The 14,050-nt window shown below is 45.6% G+C and overlaps 1 protein-coding gene across 2 annotated transcripts in view; it reads left to right on the forward strand.

The window, feature by feature from the left end:
• LOC126535533 (uncharacterized) overlaps nt 1-14,050 on the forward strand; it is a 222,482-nt gene that overhangs the window by 200,768 nt on the left and 7,664 nt on the right. Inside the window, exon 8 of one of the 2 annotated variants that reach the window (XM_050182346.3) lies at nt 10,765-10,917. The exons of the other annotated variant lie outside the window; for it this stretch is intronic. Coding sequence (XP_050038303.2) covers nt 10,765-10,917 — 153 coding nt within the window. The remainder of the gene's footprint in view (nt 1-10,764; nt 10,918-14,050) is intronic. 2 annotated transcript variants of the gene reach the window in all.

Consider the following 14,050-nt stretch of genomic DNA (forward strand, 5'->3'; position numbering starts at 1 on the left):
TCCGTTCGCCAATGTATATTTTATGTTAACTGTGGATTTTAGAGGGCGACTTGCCGCGCTGCAGCGATTGGTTATTGGGAATTGTCGCCGCAACTTCACTTGTTCTGTTAGTCATGATTCCTCTTGTCAAAAGGACATTCCGTTCAATTAGATATTCTGCTATCTTCATGCCTGTAAAATATCTGTGTGTGAACAGAAAAACTGCACACTTCTTCCAAGTGCTTCTAGGAGCTTCTTGACTATACTCGACAGTTTTAGTATAGCGTAAAGCAGCAAACGCAAAGAGTTAGCGTTAGCGTTAGCGTTGCGTGCACCACACTGCGCATGCGCTATACGTAAACGCTGCTGGAGCTCTTACGTACGTACGCTATTTTCAGGATTTAGCGTTGAACGCTAACGCACGCAAGGGGAGCCTTACGTACGGCAAGATGGCGGCGCCAGTCGAAGTGAGAGCAGCCCGCTTCGGATCTATCGAGTCGTCTGCCTGCACTGCTAGGCTCTATCCTTCCCCACTAATGCTCGTGTTCACCTTAGATTTGTGTGATGATGCTTCGGCAGCGGCGCACAGGTGACAAATGGGCGTTGTTTGCGATATACGTCCTCGATTAGCCGGGCAGTAGGCTTAACTGGAGGGTTTGCTAATGTTTGCTCATGTTTGCTGTAGCCGCCTCGAGATGGCGCCCAAGTGTATTTCGCTCGTTCGCTTGGTGTAAAGCCGCATGTGAAGCCGATGCATGTCATGTTTTCCGCAGCAAAACACAGTAGTGTGGTCGGTGCTGTGGTCACAATGCGTGTGCGTTTTACCAACGACGACGATATGAACCTCGTGAAGGAGGTTTTCGCCTTGAACCCATTCCGATGGCGGTCAAGGTGGGCGTCCGTTGCAAAAAATTGGAAAGAAGTGGGAAATCCGCTTTCTGGAAGCGAAATTGCCGGCGAAACGTCCCCTCCGGTATAGCTTCGACGTTGAGTGGATCTTGAGGACACGTATAACCTGCGCGGTCGCTCTCATTCCCGAAGCATGAGGGCGTCTATGACATCCCAACTTAAGAAGGACACGTAATATGGGTCCCACAGAACACGCGATCGCGGCATGCCAAGATTAATCGGTGTGTTTCGCGACTCTCGACAAAACAACGCTCAAACCAAACACCTACATGCGTAATTAACGCAGCGACTGTGGCTTTCGATAAGCTTGACTTAGGGACACACTTGCGGATTCGGCATTGGATAAGCTCGACATTTCGTGTGGATTTGGCTTTCCAGTACTTTGTGTTTTTACATCTAGATGGCGCTGTATTTGTTTGCGTTAACGTTAACGCTTTTCTCCGTTCCGCTATTCTAAAACACTACCTTGTGCCGCGCAGTGCAGTCTTTCTTTGCGTTAGCGTTGCGTCGCACGCTAACGCTAACGCAAGGATTTTACGCTATACTAAAACTGTCTACTTACGCGAAGCGCCTAGTCCCGGGTATTATCTTCTGATACAGTGCCTTTACCGACGAAGATGGTGAAGTCAAGCACCAAGCCTACTGGCAATGCTACAGTGAAGTTCTTCAGCCCGACAGCATTGGGTTTCGAGGGCACATAGTGCCAGACTGGACAGCTCCCTGCAAACGGAATAATTTATTCTCTATGCACACTTCCCGAGAAAGAGGCTGCTGCAAGCATTCACGTATTAGAGATTCGAAGATTGGCCCAACTATAAAGAGCCTATTCTGCTGCTTTTCTTTTTCACTTACGGCCAGCTTGTCAAAAAAGTGCAAGTAGTTCCGGAGCTGAAAGAACCTATTTCTTGACATTGCATCTCCAGTCAAGTCCACGCGCCACTGTGAGACCAGTACATCCATACTCTTGGGAATTTCAGTACGCCCATAGCAATATGTATACCAACAAAGCTTCTCAGTTCTCTTGAATTTGTTTCGACAAGTTAACCTTTTTCTTGGACAATATACAGGTTGGTCTCATACGTACACTCCTCCCAAAAATCCTGCTGCAAATCTCTCAAAAGATAGCTCAAAGTTGTGCTCGGCTCGTTGACATCCCTCTTTTTCTTCTTCAACAGAGCCAGATGCCAGCAAACCTGATAAAAAGATGATGAACAATAAAGTGTCGTTGCACACCTTGCAATACTTTGGCAGCGTGTGCGATGCATTTTTGTTACAAGCAGCGAACCTTTTCTTTTCTTCATTGGGCGGACGGTGGACGACAAAAAGTGCAATTGAGAAAAAATTCTCGAGCCCGAAGCCCGAGCACGAGGACCTCGGCCAGACGAACGTAGGCCTGTCCTCATCTTTGTTCGAACGATGGAAAGCGCATGCTTTGGCTGCTTCCACATGGAGTTGTTATTATCATTCATTGCTCAAGGAACAACTTTTTCTAACTTCACTTGCTTCTCATGCCCCGTCCGCTCGTTGAAATGACGACCACAAAAATTTCACTACATCCACGACCACCGAAATGGACCAAAATTAGTAAGAGCTTACTAATTGTGTTAAGCAAAAGTGATTAAAAAATACGAACCCTGTACTCCTCCAGTGCAGTGGACCCCTCGTTCGAGGCATGAGTTTCCCTTTGAGTTATCATAATTGTTCCTTTCCTGATTTCGTTTCGTCTTCTTAAGTAGTTACTCATTGCAGGTTTCTTTTCCATTGCCGCCACCCATGAAATTATTCCAGCCTCTCTAACTATCCGCTTGACATTCCTTCTTGCTGTGTTGCCCACCGCACAGGCCGCATGCTTCCTGGCAAGCTTCCTAGTTCTTTTCCTCCACTGTGAATCAATGTTTTTCCTGTACAGATACCGCAACCCTCCCAGCCCATTTACTTTGTTCCATCATCCTCAGCCGTCCTTCATAATCAATTTTATTGCGAGCTTCCCTCAGTTCACTATTAGTCCAGCCCATATCATCCTGCGCAGCTTCATTTGTGGTCTTCCCGCGAGCGCCCAATGGGAGACGACCCACTGACATTTGGTTCCTATCGAGTCCTGATTGAACCCCTGATTTCAAGAAAAAAAAAAACGCATTTCCAAAAGTAAGCCCTGGTGCTGGAGGTGGAGCACCATATCGTTGAGCTTCAAACAAGTACAGCTCGCTACGCGGGAAATTCAAATCGAAAGTAAAAATATATTTCTTTCAGAATTACCTACGCTTGCTCGAACAAGTGGCCCCAAAAGGGGTCGCGGGGACTGGAGGCTGGTTGAATGTGAACCCTTCTTATTTATGACGTCTTTCAAATTTTTCGCTAAAATTAATTAACTAACAAGAGGCTCAGACATCCCACGAACCTGCTGAAAAAGCATCTCGATAAATCCGTAACATTGAAACAGGGTTTTCGCGTACTTTCTCCTCCGTTTCGTGTTCCGTTCCACAAAGGGAATGCACGCGCTGAAACAGGCCGTCCGCATGTGAAAACGAGTCGAGATAGAGATGTGTTGGCCATAGCACGCAAGGAGGCATAGACATGGTAGTGGCAGCTTTCAGCTATAGAAAGGAGAAGGTTGCTGGCTGTAAAAGAACGGTCTCAGATTATTAACACTTTTAATACTTGGGTTACTTATGTGCCTTGAAAATATTTACTTGATACTTGCCTTACAATTTGTATGCGTTACACAAGGCATGCAGTTGCTTTTCCCCAGACTCTTCGGTTAAGTATGCGAGGAATGATGTTGGTATTTTGCTGGATTTTAAACTATGTGGCGAGTAACAAGGGAAAAATCTTTCTTCCTGTGTACTTTCATAATGTCACCATAGAATGTTAGTCTAGCCATCCATAATGGGACATTGAGTCATTCCCAATCTTTCCCAGACTTCAAATACTGCACAACATGGCGACTTTGAATTCCACCGTAATAATGTAATCTGCGGTAAAGATTTCACGCTACTGGCTTGAATAGAACTAGTACATATAATTATTTACTTCCTAGTTTTTCTTATTTTGCATTCGTTCTATGAGGTTTGCCTGGTGCTCTCGGAGAAAAAGTGCTAAGCAGCTTCTTCATCTTTGGTTGCAGTAAGGATCAAACCGCGAGGCAAAGTTCAAAGTGGATAGATTTATTGGGGCTTTGTCAATAAATTACGTATGCAAAGCCTGTGAAGTGTTAAAAATGCCTCGTACTAACGGCGCCAAGTTTAGCTGGTTGTCCAGGCATCGATAGAAGTGACAGCGAAATCACCTTTATGGAGTTTTGGCGTACCCCTCTGGCAAATTCATTTGCGAGGATATGTGCGTGTGGATTGAATATACTTTTTGGAAAGCATTCCTAATCAAATTTAAGGAAGTATGATAAGGCTATAGCATCACAGCAACTATGCTGCCCAATATCAGACCGAAAATTTAGGTTACACGAGATGTATATTTCGCGGAAAGAGCGTCAATTGCGGCAAATGCAGTTAGGATTACCGCTTTGCGTTCTGTATCTAAACAGGAGTGTTGCAAAGCATTATTAACTGTTCTCCCTTGTTTCATGCGTCATACGACATTACTGTCATCCTCAGTGAACTATACAAGGCACCTTGTTGGACGAAAATAAGCGGCAGCTTATGAGTAACGCGCAAGCAAAGTCCGAAGTCCGGGGACTAACGACGGCCTTTGTAGCAAATACGTATGTCAGTGATCCACAGCTTCAAAATTATGTTTTACAAAGAACGCAAAATTTATCCAGCGGTCCTACAACTGCGAATGAAACTTTCTCTTTATTTATTCATTTATTTCTTAGACCATAAGAAATAGAAAATAAATACTTCGTCAGCCCGCCAATGCAATGATGCTCTTTGAACTCGGAGTAAACTTAGCAGAAATAAACAAGACGGAGTTTACAGTGTAACCAATTTGACGGCGAAGTAAAATGTGTGCGGGTCAATTATTGCTGAAATATTATTTGCTTAAGACGTGTTCGGCAGCGTGTTATGCGGGCTCGGTCTGAAATAGAAAAGTCATACATGGGGAACGCTTTAAGGTATGTGATTTATTTACAGGCAACGAAAACTATTCTTGCAACTGCTTGAAAGAAGCAGTTTTTCTAGAAATTTGGTTGTTTTTCTGCAAGGTCGCACAAATTGGTTCTCTTTTCTATTAATCGGGCGCAATCCTTTTAATGCACGCAGCAGCTTTATGCACTACATTCTTCCAACTGCCTTGACTAACAATGTCGGACGATTTAATACAGGAGCACGGACAATAAAAACGGTCCACATAAACGTGCACACTTCAGCTAGACAAGACACGACGGGGACAAGAAGCGTCTTTGTCAGCGAGTCAGCCAGAATCGGTTATTTGTGAAGTGAAGTTTCAATTGGTGACTTGTGTTGTTGGTGTGTTTTACCGCGTACCTAGCTTGTCTGCGGACCCTTTAGCCTACTTAAATGCGTTCATCCAATAACTTGCGAGGCATGCCCCAAACATGCATGGGCGACTTTATCATTCCTGATATAGAATGGCGGCTGTTATCTATGGCTGGCCACGATTGTCCATTGTACACAGAAACATAGAACTTTTCATTGACTTCCGATTTGAATCAAATGGTGATGTCATGAGCGGTACTGTGATTTAACATCTCATCCTTTTCAACCCCTGGGTCTGTGATTATGCTTAAGAATGTATTGTTTATGGTATATACGATCGTAAGCCAGTTTTTGTATCCGTTCCTTATAGTGTCTGAAAAACCCGATATGTTTGTTCTATGTTTGGCAATCTAAACCATGCTGATAGCGTTAGTATATTTGGTGCAATTGGCGTTTCTATTAGTAAATTTGAAGTGATCGGTCATTCCGGCGACATCCACCCTTTAAACGAATTTTTGAGTGATCTTGTTAAAATGTGCACTTCGCGTTTTCTTTTTTCACATTAAAAACTAGAGACCAACACAGTGTTGCACTAGATTAGTCGGGAATGTTTACATCGGTCGCGCTGACTTCGCCGCTTTGATGTGTGGAACGCGTTGGTTATACTCTTCTTACTGCTCGGTCTGTTGCTCTTAAGGGGAACTTCGAAGTGAAACTATTGCAACATTGATTTTTACTGCCATGTAACCCTTTCGGGTTTGCTAAAAATTATCCTGGAAAATTCTGCAGTACTGTTCTTCCTAAAGGATCTACCCCTGATTCATTTGTAATTAGTGACACCGTTGTAAGCGGTATTCCTATCATCGCTAGCACACTTATTACGCACTTTTAATCTGTATGGCCCATCATAAATTTGTATCTCTTTCTTTTACTGAATATTCGCAAAGTTCCATTAATGATGTTATTTCAGGCCAGGGCATGCCAAGTGTGATTTTAAATCTATAATAAGAAACCAAAACTAACACTGGCGAAATAGGCAGCGTACTCCTCACCCAATGCTCATTATGGTCAAATCGTTATTAGATTATTACTTGCCATAAATTTATATAAACGTCTGTCGTCCCTTCACCTTGAATATTTGAAAGTTCTTCCATTCTACAAAACAGATAACAAACATTCCATATTTAATTAGGCACCCATCTCGCTTGCATTTCATATATATAAACTACAAGAAGGCACAATATACAACATACCATTCAGTTTCTGGAGGCACATTACGTTTTATCTCATGCTCAAGACGGCTTTCGACATCGTTCCTGCACCATTACCCCACTCAGTAAATTCGCTCATTATATCGTCCAGGCTCTAGACGTAGGTGACGAAATTGACGCAGTATTTACAAATTTATCGATGCATTCGACAATGGTGCATACTGGAAACTTGTGAAAAACCTCGTCATTATTCACTACAACCATGCATTAGCTAACTGGATAGCTTCTTTTCTGTCTACCGGGTCCGCAACCTTACTCTCCAGATCTTTCCAGTCCTCAATGCCCAGTGTAACTTCTGGCGTGCCTCAAGGCGCAATCTAAGATTGTGCCTTGAGGCACGCCACATGTCTGGTTCTCTTTCTATTTTATATAAGTGACTTAGAACGTATCATTCCGGCAAAATTCACATATACGCTGATGATTGTGTTAAATGCTCTACTAATAAAATTGCTAATGATCACGACATTGTTAAGTATTCATTTGTGTAATTCATATCATGGTTTGTTACTTGACAAATGCAAAATACCTTCCAAAAAACTATTTTCATGTCATTTACTAAATTCTCTGTCGCATCTTCTTTCGCATGTTTGTTTAATGCTTATCCACTAGAAAACGTCACAATATTACCATCTTAGATTTACGATCAATGTCGCTTTGGCCAACCACACAACCGTGCACTTAGAAAATTAGGATACCTGCAAATTAACCAGCATTCGCTCCTTCTTAACACAAGGCTCCTCACTTATAAAATAGCATTTCTTTCAGTAAATAGAGAAAGTGAACCGAGCAAGTTGGCATTGATTTTTCTCCAAATAGAAATTAACTGGCCATCTTGGTGCTGGGAAAGTGGATGCCCAGCGAAGCCGTTGAAAACCACAAGTACAATTGCTCAGGGGGTATGCAATGCTTTATTCCTTTAGAGTAATGAGAGTAATGATTATTTCTAGTAATGGCAGTAATAGGTGTAATTGCAATTTTGACGCCACGCCGCCACTGGTCCTATTGCTTTTTTTTTTTTGCCTTTGCCGATACATTGTTCACGATGCTCCTCGGGAGTCTTAACTATTGGCCCTATAATGTAAAACTATTCCAATATGTTTTTATTCCAATCCCCTGACGTTAAATTTGCGTAACCGCCGACGCAAGCAAAGGGCGGTCACCTGCAAGGTTGTCTGAATAGACAACTCAAACGCTCTTCTCGTTCATAGGAGGTCACATTTGCATGCTGGAAAAACGAATAACATTGCTTACACTGGATTATTGTCTTATCTAATTGGCTGAGAAAAGGCAAGGAGCATGCTCAAGTGGAGAGGGTTTTGATGGGGCCGAGCAACTGCACTGAAAATTGATAATCGGATGAAGGGAGTTGTGCCGGCGTCTGCGATTGGTCCGCTTTCCCTTATTTAGCTTGCGGTGGCTGGTCGAGAATCGCAGCGGCATGCAACGGAAGCCTAACAATGACGCTAAACGGATCCTCAGCAAGGAAGAGCTGGCAGAACGAGGTCGTAAACGTGACGAAAGTGCTCGAAATTGTTACACAACCGCGCAAAATGTTTATTATACGCGAATAAACCCATGCTATCGGCTGGTGCGAGTAGCCAGTGCCGGCGCGATTGGCGGCAGTGATGTTTTATTCCTATCGGAACAGGGCAGTCTGCGGCTATTCAGAGGAAAATTCAGTTTTTTTCGGCGTATTATAGCATCTTTAACGCGTACACGTCACTTTGACGCGGTGAGTTCTTGCGGTTTTGTGACGTCGCGTAACAGACAGGTGAAGTGGGTGCAGCCCGAAAACTTTTGACCAATAGCCGAAGGCTGATGGCGGAAAACCGTAGAATCAGAAATAACTATTTTTCTTTCGTTCAGTCACATCATGCGGAATCAGTTTGTGCAGGTCGTATCAGAAGGGGAGCAATCGCGCTTTTCGTGACGTCGCGTGACAGGCAGGTGAAGTGAGAGAGGTCCAAAAAGTGTCTGACCATTCGCAGCGGACTGATTGCAGAATTGGAATAGGAGAGTGTGGAATATTTTTACGTCGTAGCACACTATGTGTTGCCTACCAGTAGCGGTGCTGCAACAATAAAGAAATCAGTAGCTAGGCTGGTTCTTTTGTGTACGAAAGGCTAGTGACGTCACCACCCTCCACCGTCGCACGCTGCCATCGCCGAGGCTTCTTGCGCAACAATAATGTTTACCGGGAATTGTAAGCTGGCAGCCCTACATACTTCACATTGTTATCAGGGGCGCCTTATCATCATTTATGTGGTTCGAATGCTTGTTTTGTGCATGTTCTGTGTTGAACGACCTCTTCTGTATACTGTATGCGTGACTGCAAAGAATGTACGCACTTTTCACTCCTGTTTGCTGAGTACTTGAAACCGGCTCGACCTCCGCAGTGGGTCGGCCTGGTATTTAACTACCTCCGGGATCGGCCCACATTTTCGCTCAATGGAGCGGACATAAATATCCAAACCAACTTGAGGCTAAAAGCTTTGATGCATAATTTGCCCTGCATTCTTTGCAATTTTGAGCTTGTCATTCTCTTCGCTTGCCGTTGTCGAGCCTTATCTTTGAAGATTTTCCATGCTCTAACTCTGCACTATTTCGTCTACTCAGCAGCTACATCGCTCCCGCTGGACCTTCGTCCACCACACATTAGAATCAGTTGAATATGTTTCCTTTTCTTCACTGACTCGAACCGATAAATATATTTTTTCCTGCTATTACACTGTGCAATGCTTTACCCGGACACGTTCTATCTTCATTACCTGATTGTTAACCACGGATTTTATTGCATCTCGTTTTGTTTTCAGTTTTCTTTTTCTTTGGCCACCTCTGCATTAAAAGCGAAGCTTTTCTCTCTGAACTTCACCGGGTTTCGTGACAGTGGGTGCGGCTTCTTCCTCGTGGAATCCCGTCGCCGTGGAGCGCCTTCCTTGCACCTTCTAGCCTCCGTGCATCCGCAGCCATGCACGGGAAAGAAAAAAGAACCTGCAGTGTCGCCTTCGCGCATTGCATTACGCTTTCTAAAATGCCTGAATGAAGTCTTTCGTGTCGCTTTGCGCGGACATTCAATGAACACAAACTCATGTTTCGGCTTTGTGGACCCACACGTAACTTCGCTGCATGAAGATTCCCGCTCCTTGGATCTAACGCATTCTCATTTTCTACTCCCTACTTCTTTAAGCCCATCATGGCTGCAGTGTGTTGAAAAAAGGAAGAATAAATAACAAAAGATTAGGGGGTTTCACGTGCCAAAACCACTTCCTGAGTAGGAGGCACGCCGTAGTGGAGGACGCCGGAAATTTTGACCACCTGGGGTTCTTTAACGTGCACCTAAATATAAGAACACGGGTGTTTTCGCATTTCGATGCCATCGAAATGAAAGAATAAATAAATAAATAAATAAATCTAACCGTGAATACAAACACCGCGTAACAAATGAAAGTTAGGGAAAAAACAAGAGCTCTTTAATTATTCGCGCCCCTGCAAAATAAGCTAGGAACGTCGAAATTTCGCCTGAGATTACATTTAACATGTCCCCTATTTATACAGAATGTGCACTCGGACTCGTATAAAGTTCTTTCGGCATTCTCAAAAACATTACAAATAACAACCAAAGAACACTCGGGAACGCCTGAATAATTAGTTAGCTACAAAAAGTAATTCTACAAAGCGCATAACTTTCAAAACGTCGTATTGGTCCTTCCAGGGCAATGGCAAAACGAGCGTTTCACATAAAGTGTATAATTAGACCGAGAAGGAGGGTTTAGCAACTTTTATTTACGCCCAAACAATTCGTACACTCCAAAATTGCCTATATATTACCTCAAGAATTTCCCATGTTTCACCAAGATCTGTTATATCAGTGATCTAGTGTTTTCAGATAACCAAGAGAGCTGACAAATGGCGCTTTTAAGCGCTTCTATCGTACATTTTTTGGTTTAGTATAGTATAGTATAGTATAGTATAGTAAGCAGTCACACTTTCGCTGTGAGCAAAGAACCACTGAATCGGCTATTTATCCACAACGTTGTAATTCAGCGACCGATACCAGTAAGGCGTTCCTTTTTTTTAACTTTGGCACCCTAGTTACCTTGGCTGTGAAAATATTTTTGTGCGAATCAAGTATGCTTTCTTCTAGATTTAGAATGTCGATCTGTACGTTAGGGAATTGTACCTTACTAATCTAGAGGTGTTTTTCTTCACAGGACGATGCGTGCGAGTGGAAATGATGGCCGCTTGCTTGTCCGCCGCTTCAGTTATGGCGGTTGTTTGCGTGGCGTCTGCCGTCTGCAGAAAGAGCCGGCGCTCCCGGTCACATACAGCAATGAAGAAAACGGCATTATCAGCGAACCTCAAAGGTACATCACTGCCAATTTGACGGCTTTTTTCGACAGAGCTTACGGTTGTCATCTGGCACTAAAATACCTGTAGTGCTTAGCTCGAATCATGCAAAGCGTGACTTGCACTGAATTGGTAGCTGTGGATGCTTTCCGTCTCGCGTTATTGTAAGAATCAAGCCCTTCCGTGTCTAGTCGCATCTGCTGTTCTGAACTTTTTGGTTCAGAGAAAAAGACAGACAGACATTTCCTAGGTATACTTTGTGGCGCAAAATACATTTCTGGAAAAGGGACAGAAGAAAGGGAGACAGTGGCGCTTCACTGTCTCCCTTTCTTCTGTCCCTTTTCCAGAAATGTATTTTGCGCCACAAAGTATACCTAGGAAATCTAAGCACCAACTTGCCCAAGAAGAAGTCCTTTTGGACAGACAGACAGACAGACAGACAGACAGACAGACAGACAGACAGACAGACAGACAGACAGACACAGACACAGACAGACAGACAGACACACAGACAGACAATGGGTTCGCAGCTCGTGGCGCTTGTTAGTACAATCGACCACTCTGGAAATGAGCGTGCGGTGGCCACCAGCAACTCGCCTTCACCTTATGGGGTCAGCGTACAAGCCGTATGTGGTCCGGCACCGCCTTCTCTCTCAACGCCTCGTAACTAACCACCAGCATGTGCATAATCGTCATGTGTGTGACGAAGCCCAGACCCCGGCCGAAACGTTGGTTAAAACTGCACCTTTATTGTGTCCTTCAGAATTGCTGCATCATGATCTTTACGTCCACTGTAGGGCGATGGTCTCCCCCAGCGAGCTTCAGTTACCCCTTTCTTGAGTTAGCTGATTACAGCTTGCGCCTCCTAACTTACTAATTTCTTCGCCCTACATAAATTTATGCTGTCCTTGACTGTGTTCCCCTTCGCTTTGGACCCGTTCTCTAACTCTCGTGATCAACCGGTGATCTTTCCCACGCTATACATGGCCTGTAGAGTTCCATTCTTTTCTGCTAATGTCCACTAGAACATCCGCTATTTCCGCTTCGTCTCCGATGCCCACCGATGCCCACCGATCTCTTCCCGTCTCTTAACGTCTCAGGACGCCTTAACGTCTGAGAACATATTTCATTACAGCACTCTTATCGAGGTTATCAACTTGTTAATATTGTAGTGAAGAGGAATGCCCGGCGCCGCAGCCACATCGCCATTCACCCGGGAGGCGCGAGCTCGAGATTGCTTGAGCTGCTCCGGTTGAGACACGCTGCCTGCTGCTCTCTTGTGCTGTATTCCTATTAGATTCTGGTGCAGGTGCAATGGTTTTCGCCAACCTGGAATTACGCACACGAACTCTACCATCCGTCATGCCTGACGAACCCAGCCCGACGTCCCCACCGGTTACTCCAGCCATTGTATGTGCCGATGCCCAGCGTCAGCGGGATCCTGTTATCTTCAGCGGCACCGATGAGAAAGACGTTGAAGATTGACTGGAATCTTCTGAACGCGCCAGCAACACCAACAAATGGGATGATCCCCTAAATCTCGGCAACGCGATCTTCTATTTACCGGGCGTCGCCAAGCTGTGGTTCAAAAACCACAAAGCCGATCTCCGCACGTGGGCTAGCTTCAAGACCGGCATCGCAGAAGTTTTCGGCCGCCCTGGCGTGCGCAAACTGCGCGCTGAACAACGCCTACGAAGCCGATCTCAGCAAACTGGTGAAACGTCCACCAGCTACATAGAGGACGTCGTCGACCTCTGCCGGCGTGTCAACCCGACGATGGCGGAGGCGGACAAGGTACGGCACATCATGAAGGGCATTTCCGACGATGCCTTTCATATGCTCCTCTCCAAAAACCCAGGCACTGTCTCTCAGGTCATTGAGCTTTGCCAGAGTTTCGACGAGCTCTGCAGACAGCGCCTTCTCACGCGGCGCCCCCCTGTGTCCGACGAAAGCCTCGCGAATCTAATAGGAATACAGCACAAGAGAGCAGCAGGCAGCGTGTCTCAACCAGAGCGGCTCAGGCGATTTCGAGCTCGCGCCTCCCGGGTGACTGGCGATGTGGCTGCGCCGCTGGGCATTCCTCTTCACTACAATTGCCCTCCATAGGGAAAGGAGCCATCCTGGCGGCTCATGGTGAACATAGAATCATGGGGTCGTAATAGGGCTTCAATCGTTGTACGTGGAGGGTTTCACGACCACGACAGCGTTGGTCCGTAGGTAGTGTGACAGGCTCGACAACATAGTTCACAGGCGATGTCTGCGCTACAACACGGTAGGGTCCTTGGTAGTTGGAGACAAGCTTGCATGAGAGTCCAGCCGCAACGGCGGGAACCCAAAGCCACACAAGGAAGTCCGGAAGAAAGTCACAATGCGGGTGATCACCGTCAAGTCTCGATTCGGATGAGTCGGGTCTGTACGGAAGAATGGTGTCGAGGGTAGTCGAAGGCTTGCGGTCATACAAGAGGAAGAATAGGGAGAAGTTTGTGGTCGCCTGTGGTGCAGTGTTGTAGGTGAACGTGATGAACGGCAAAATTAGGTCCCAATCACTATGATCAGAGGCGACGTATTTGGAGAGCATGCCGAGGGTGCGGTTAAATCTCTCCAGCAGACCATTAGCTTGAGGATGGTAGGAGGTGGTGATGCGATGAACGATGCGTCATTCAGCAAGGAGCGCGTTTACGACTTCGGAGAGGAATACACGTCCTCTATCACACAAAAGTTCGCGAGGTCCACCGTGACGGAGAATAGAGTTTTTCAGGAGGAAGGATGCTATATCGCGAACGGTGGCAGCAGGCAGAGCGGCTGTTTCTCCGTATCGCGTCAAATGGTCGATGGCGACGTCTATACAGCGGTTCCCGGAAGCCGTGCTCGGAAGGGATCCATACAGGTCAGTGCCAATGCGATCGAAGGGCCGGGCAGGACACGCGATTGCTTGGAGTGGACCAGAGACATGCTGAGCAGGAACCTTGCGGCGTTGGCAGTGAGGGCACGACCGAATCTACTTGCAGACAAAGGTGTACATGCCACGCCAATAAAACCTGGAGCGAAGCCGGGTGTACGTCTTGAAGACACCAGCATTTGCACACTGCAGGTCAGTGTGGAAGGCAGAACATATTTCACCACGAAGAGGTCGAGGTATGACCAGCAACC

Source organism: Dermacentor andersoni, chromosome 7 (genome assembly GCF_023375885.2).
Source record: "Dermacentor andersoni chromosome 7, qqDerAnde1_hic_scaffold, whole genome shotgun sequence".
Taxonomy (NCBI): Eukaryota; Metazoa; Arthropoda; class Arachnida; order Ixodida; family Ixodidae; genus Dermacentor; species Dermacentor andersoni.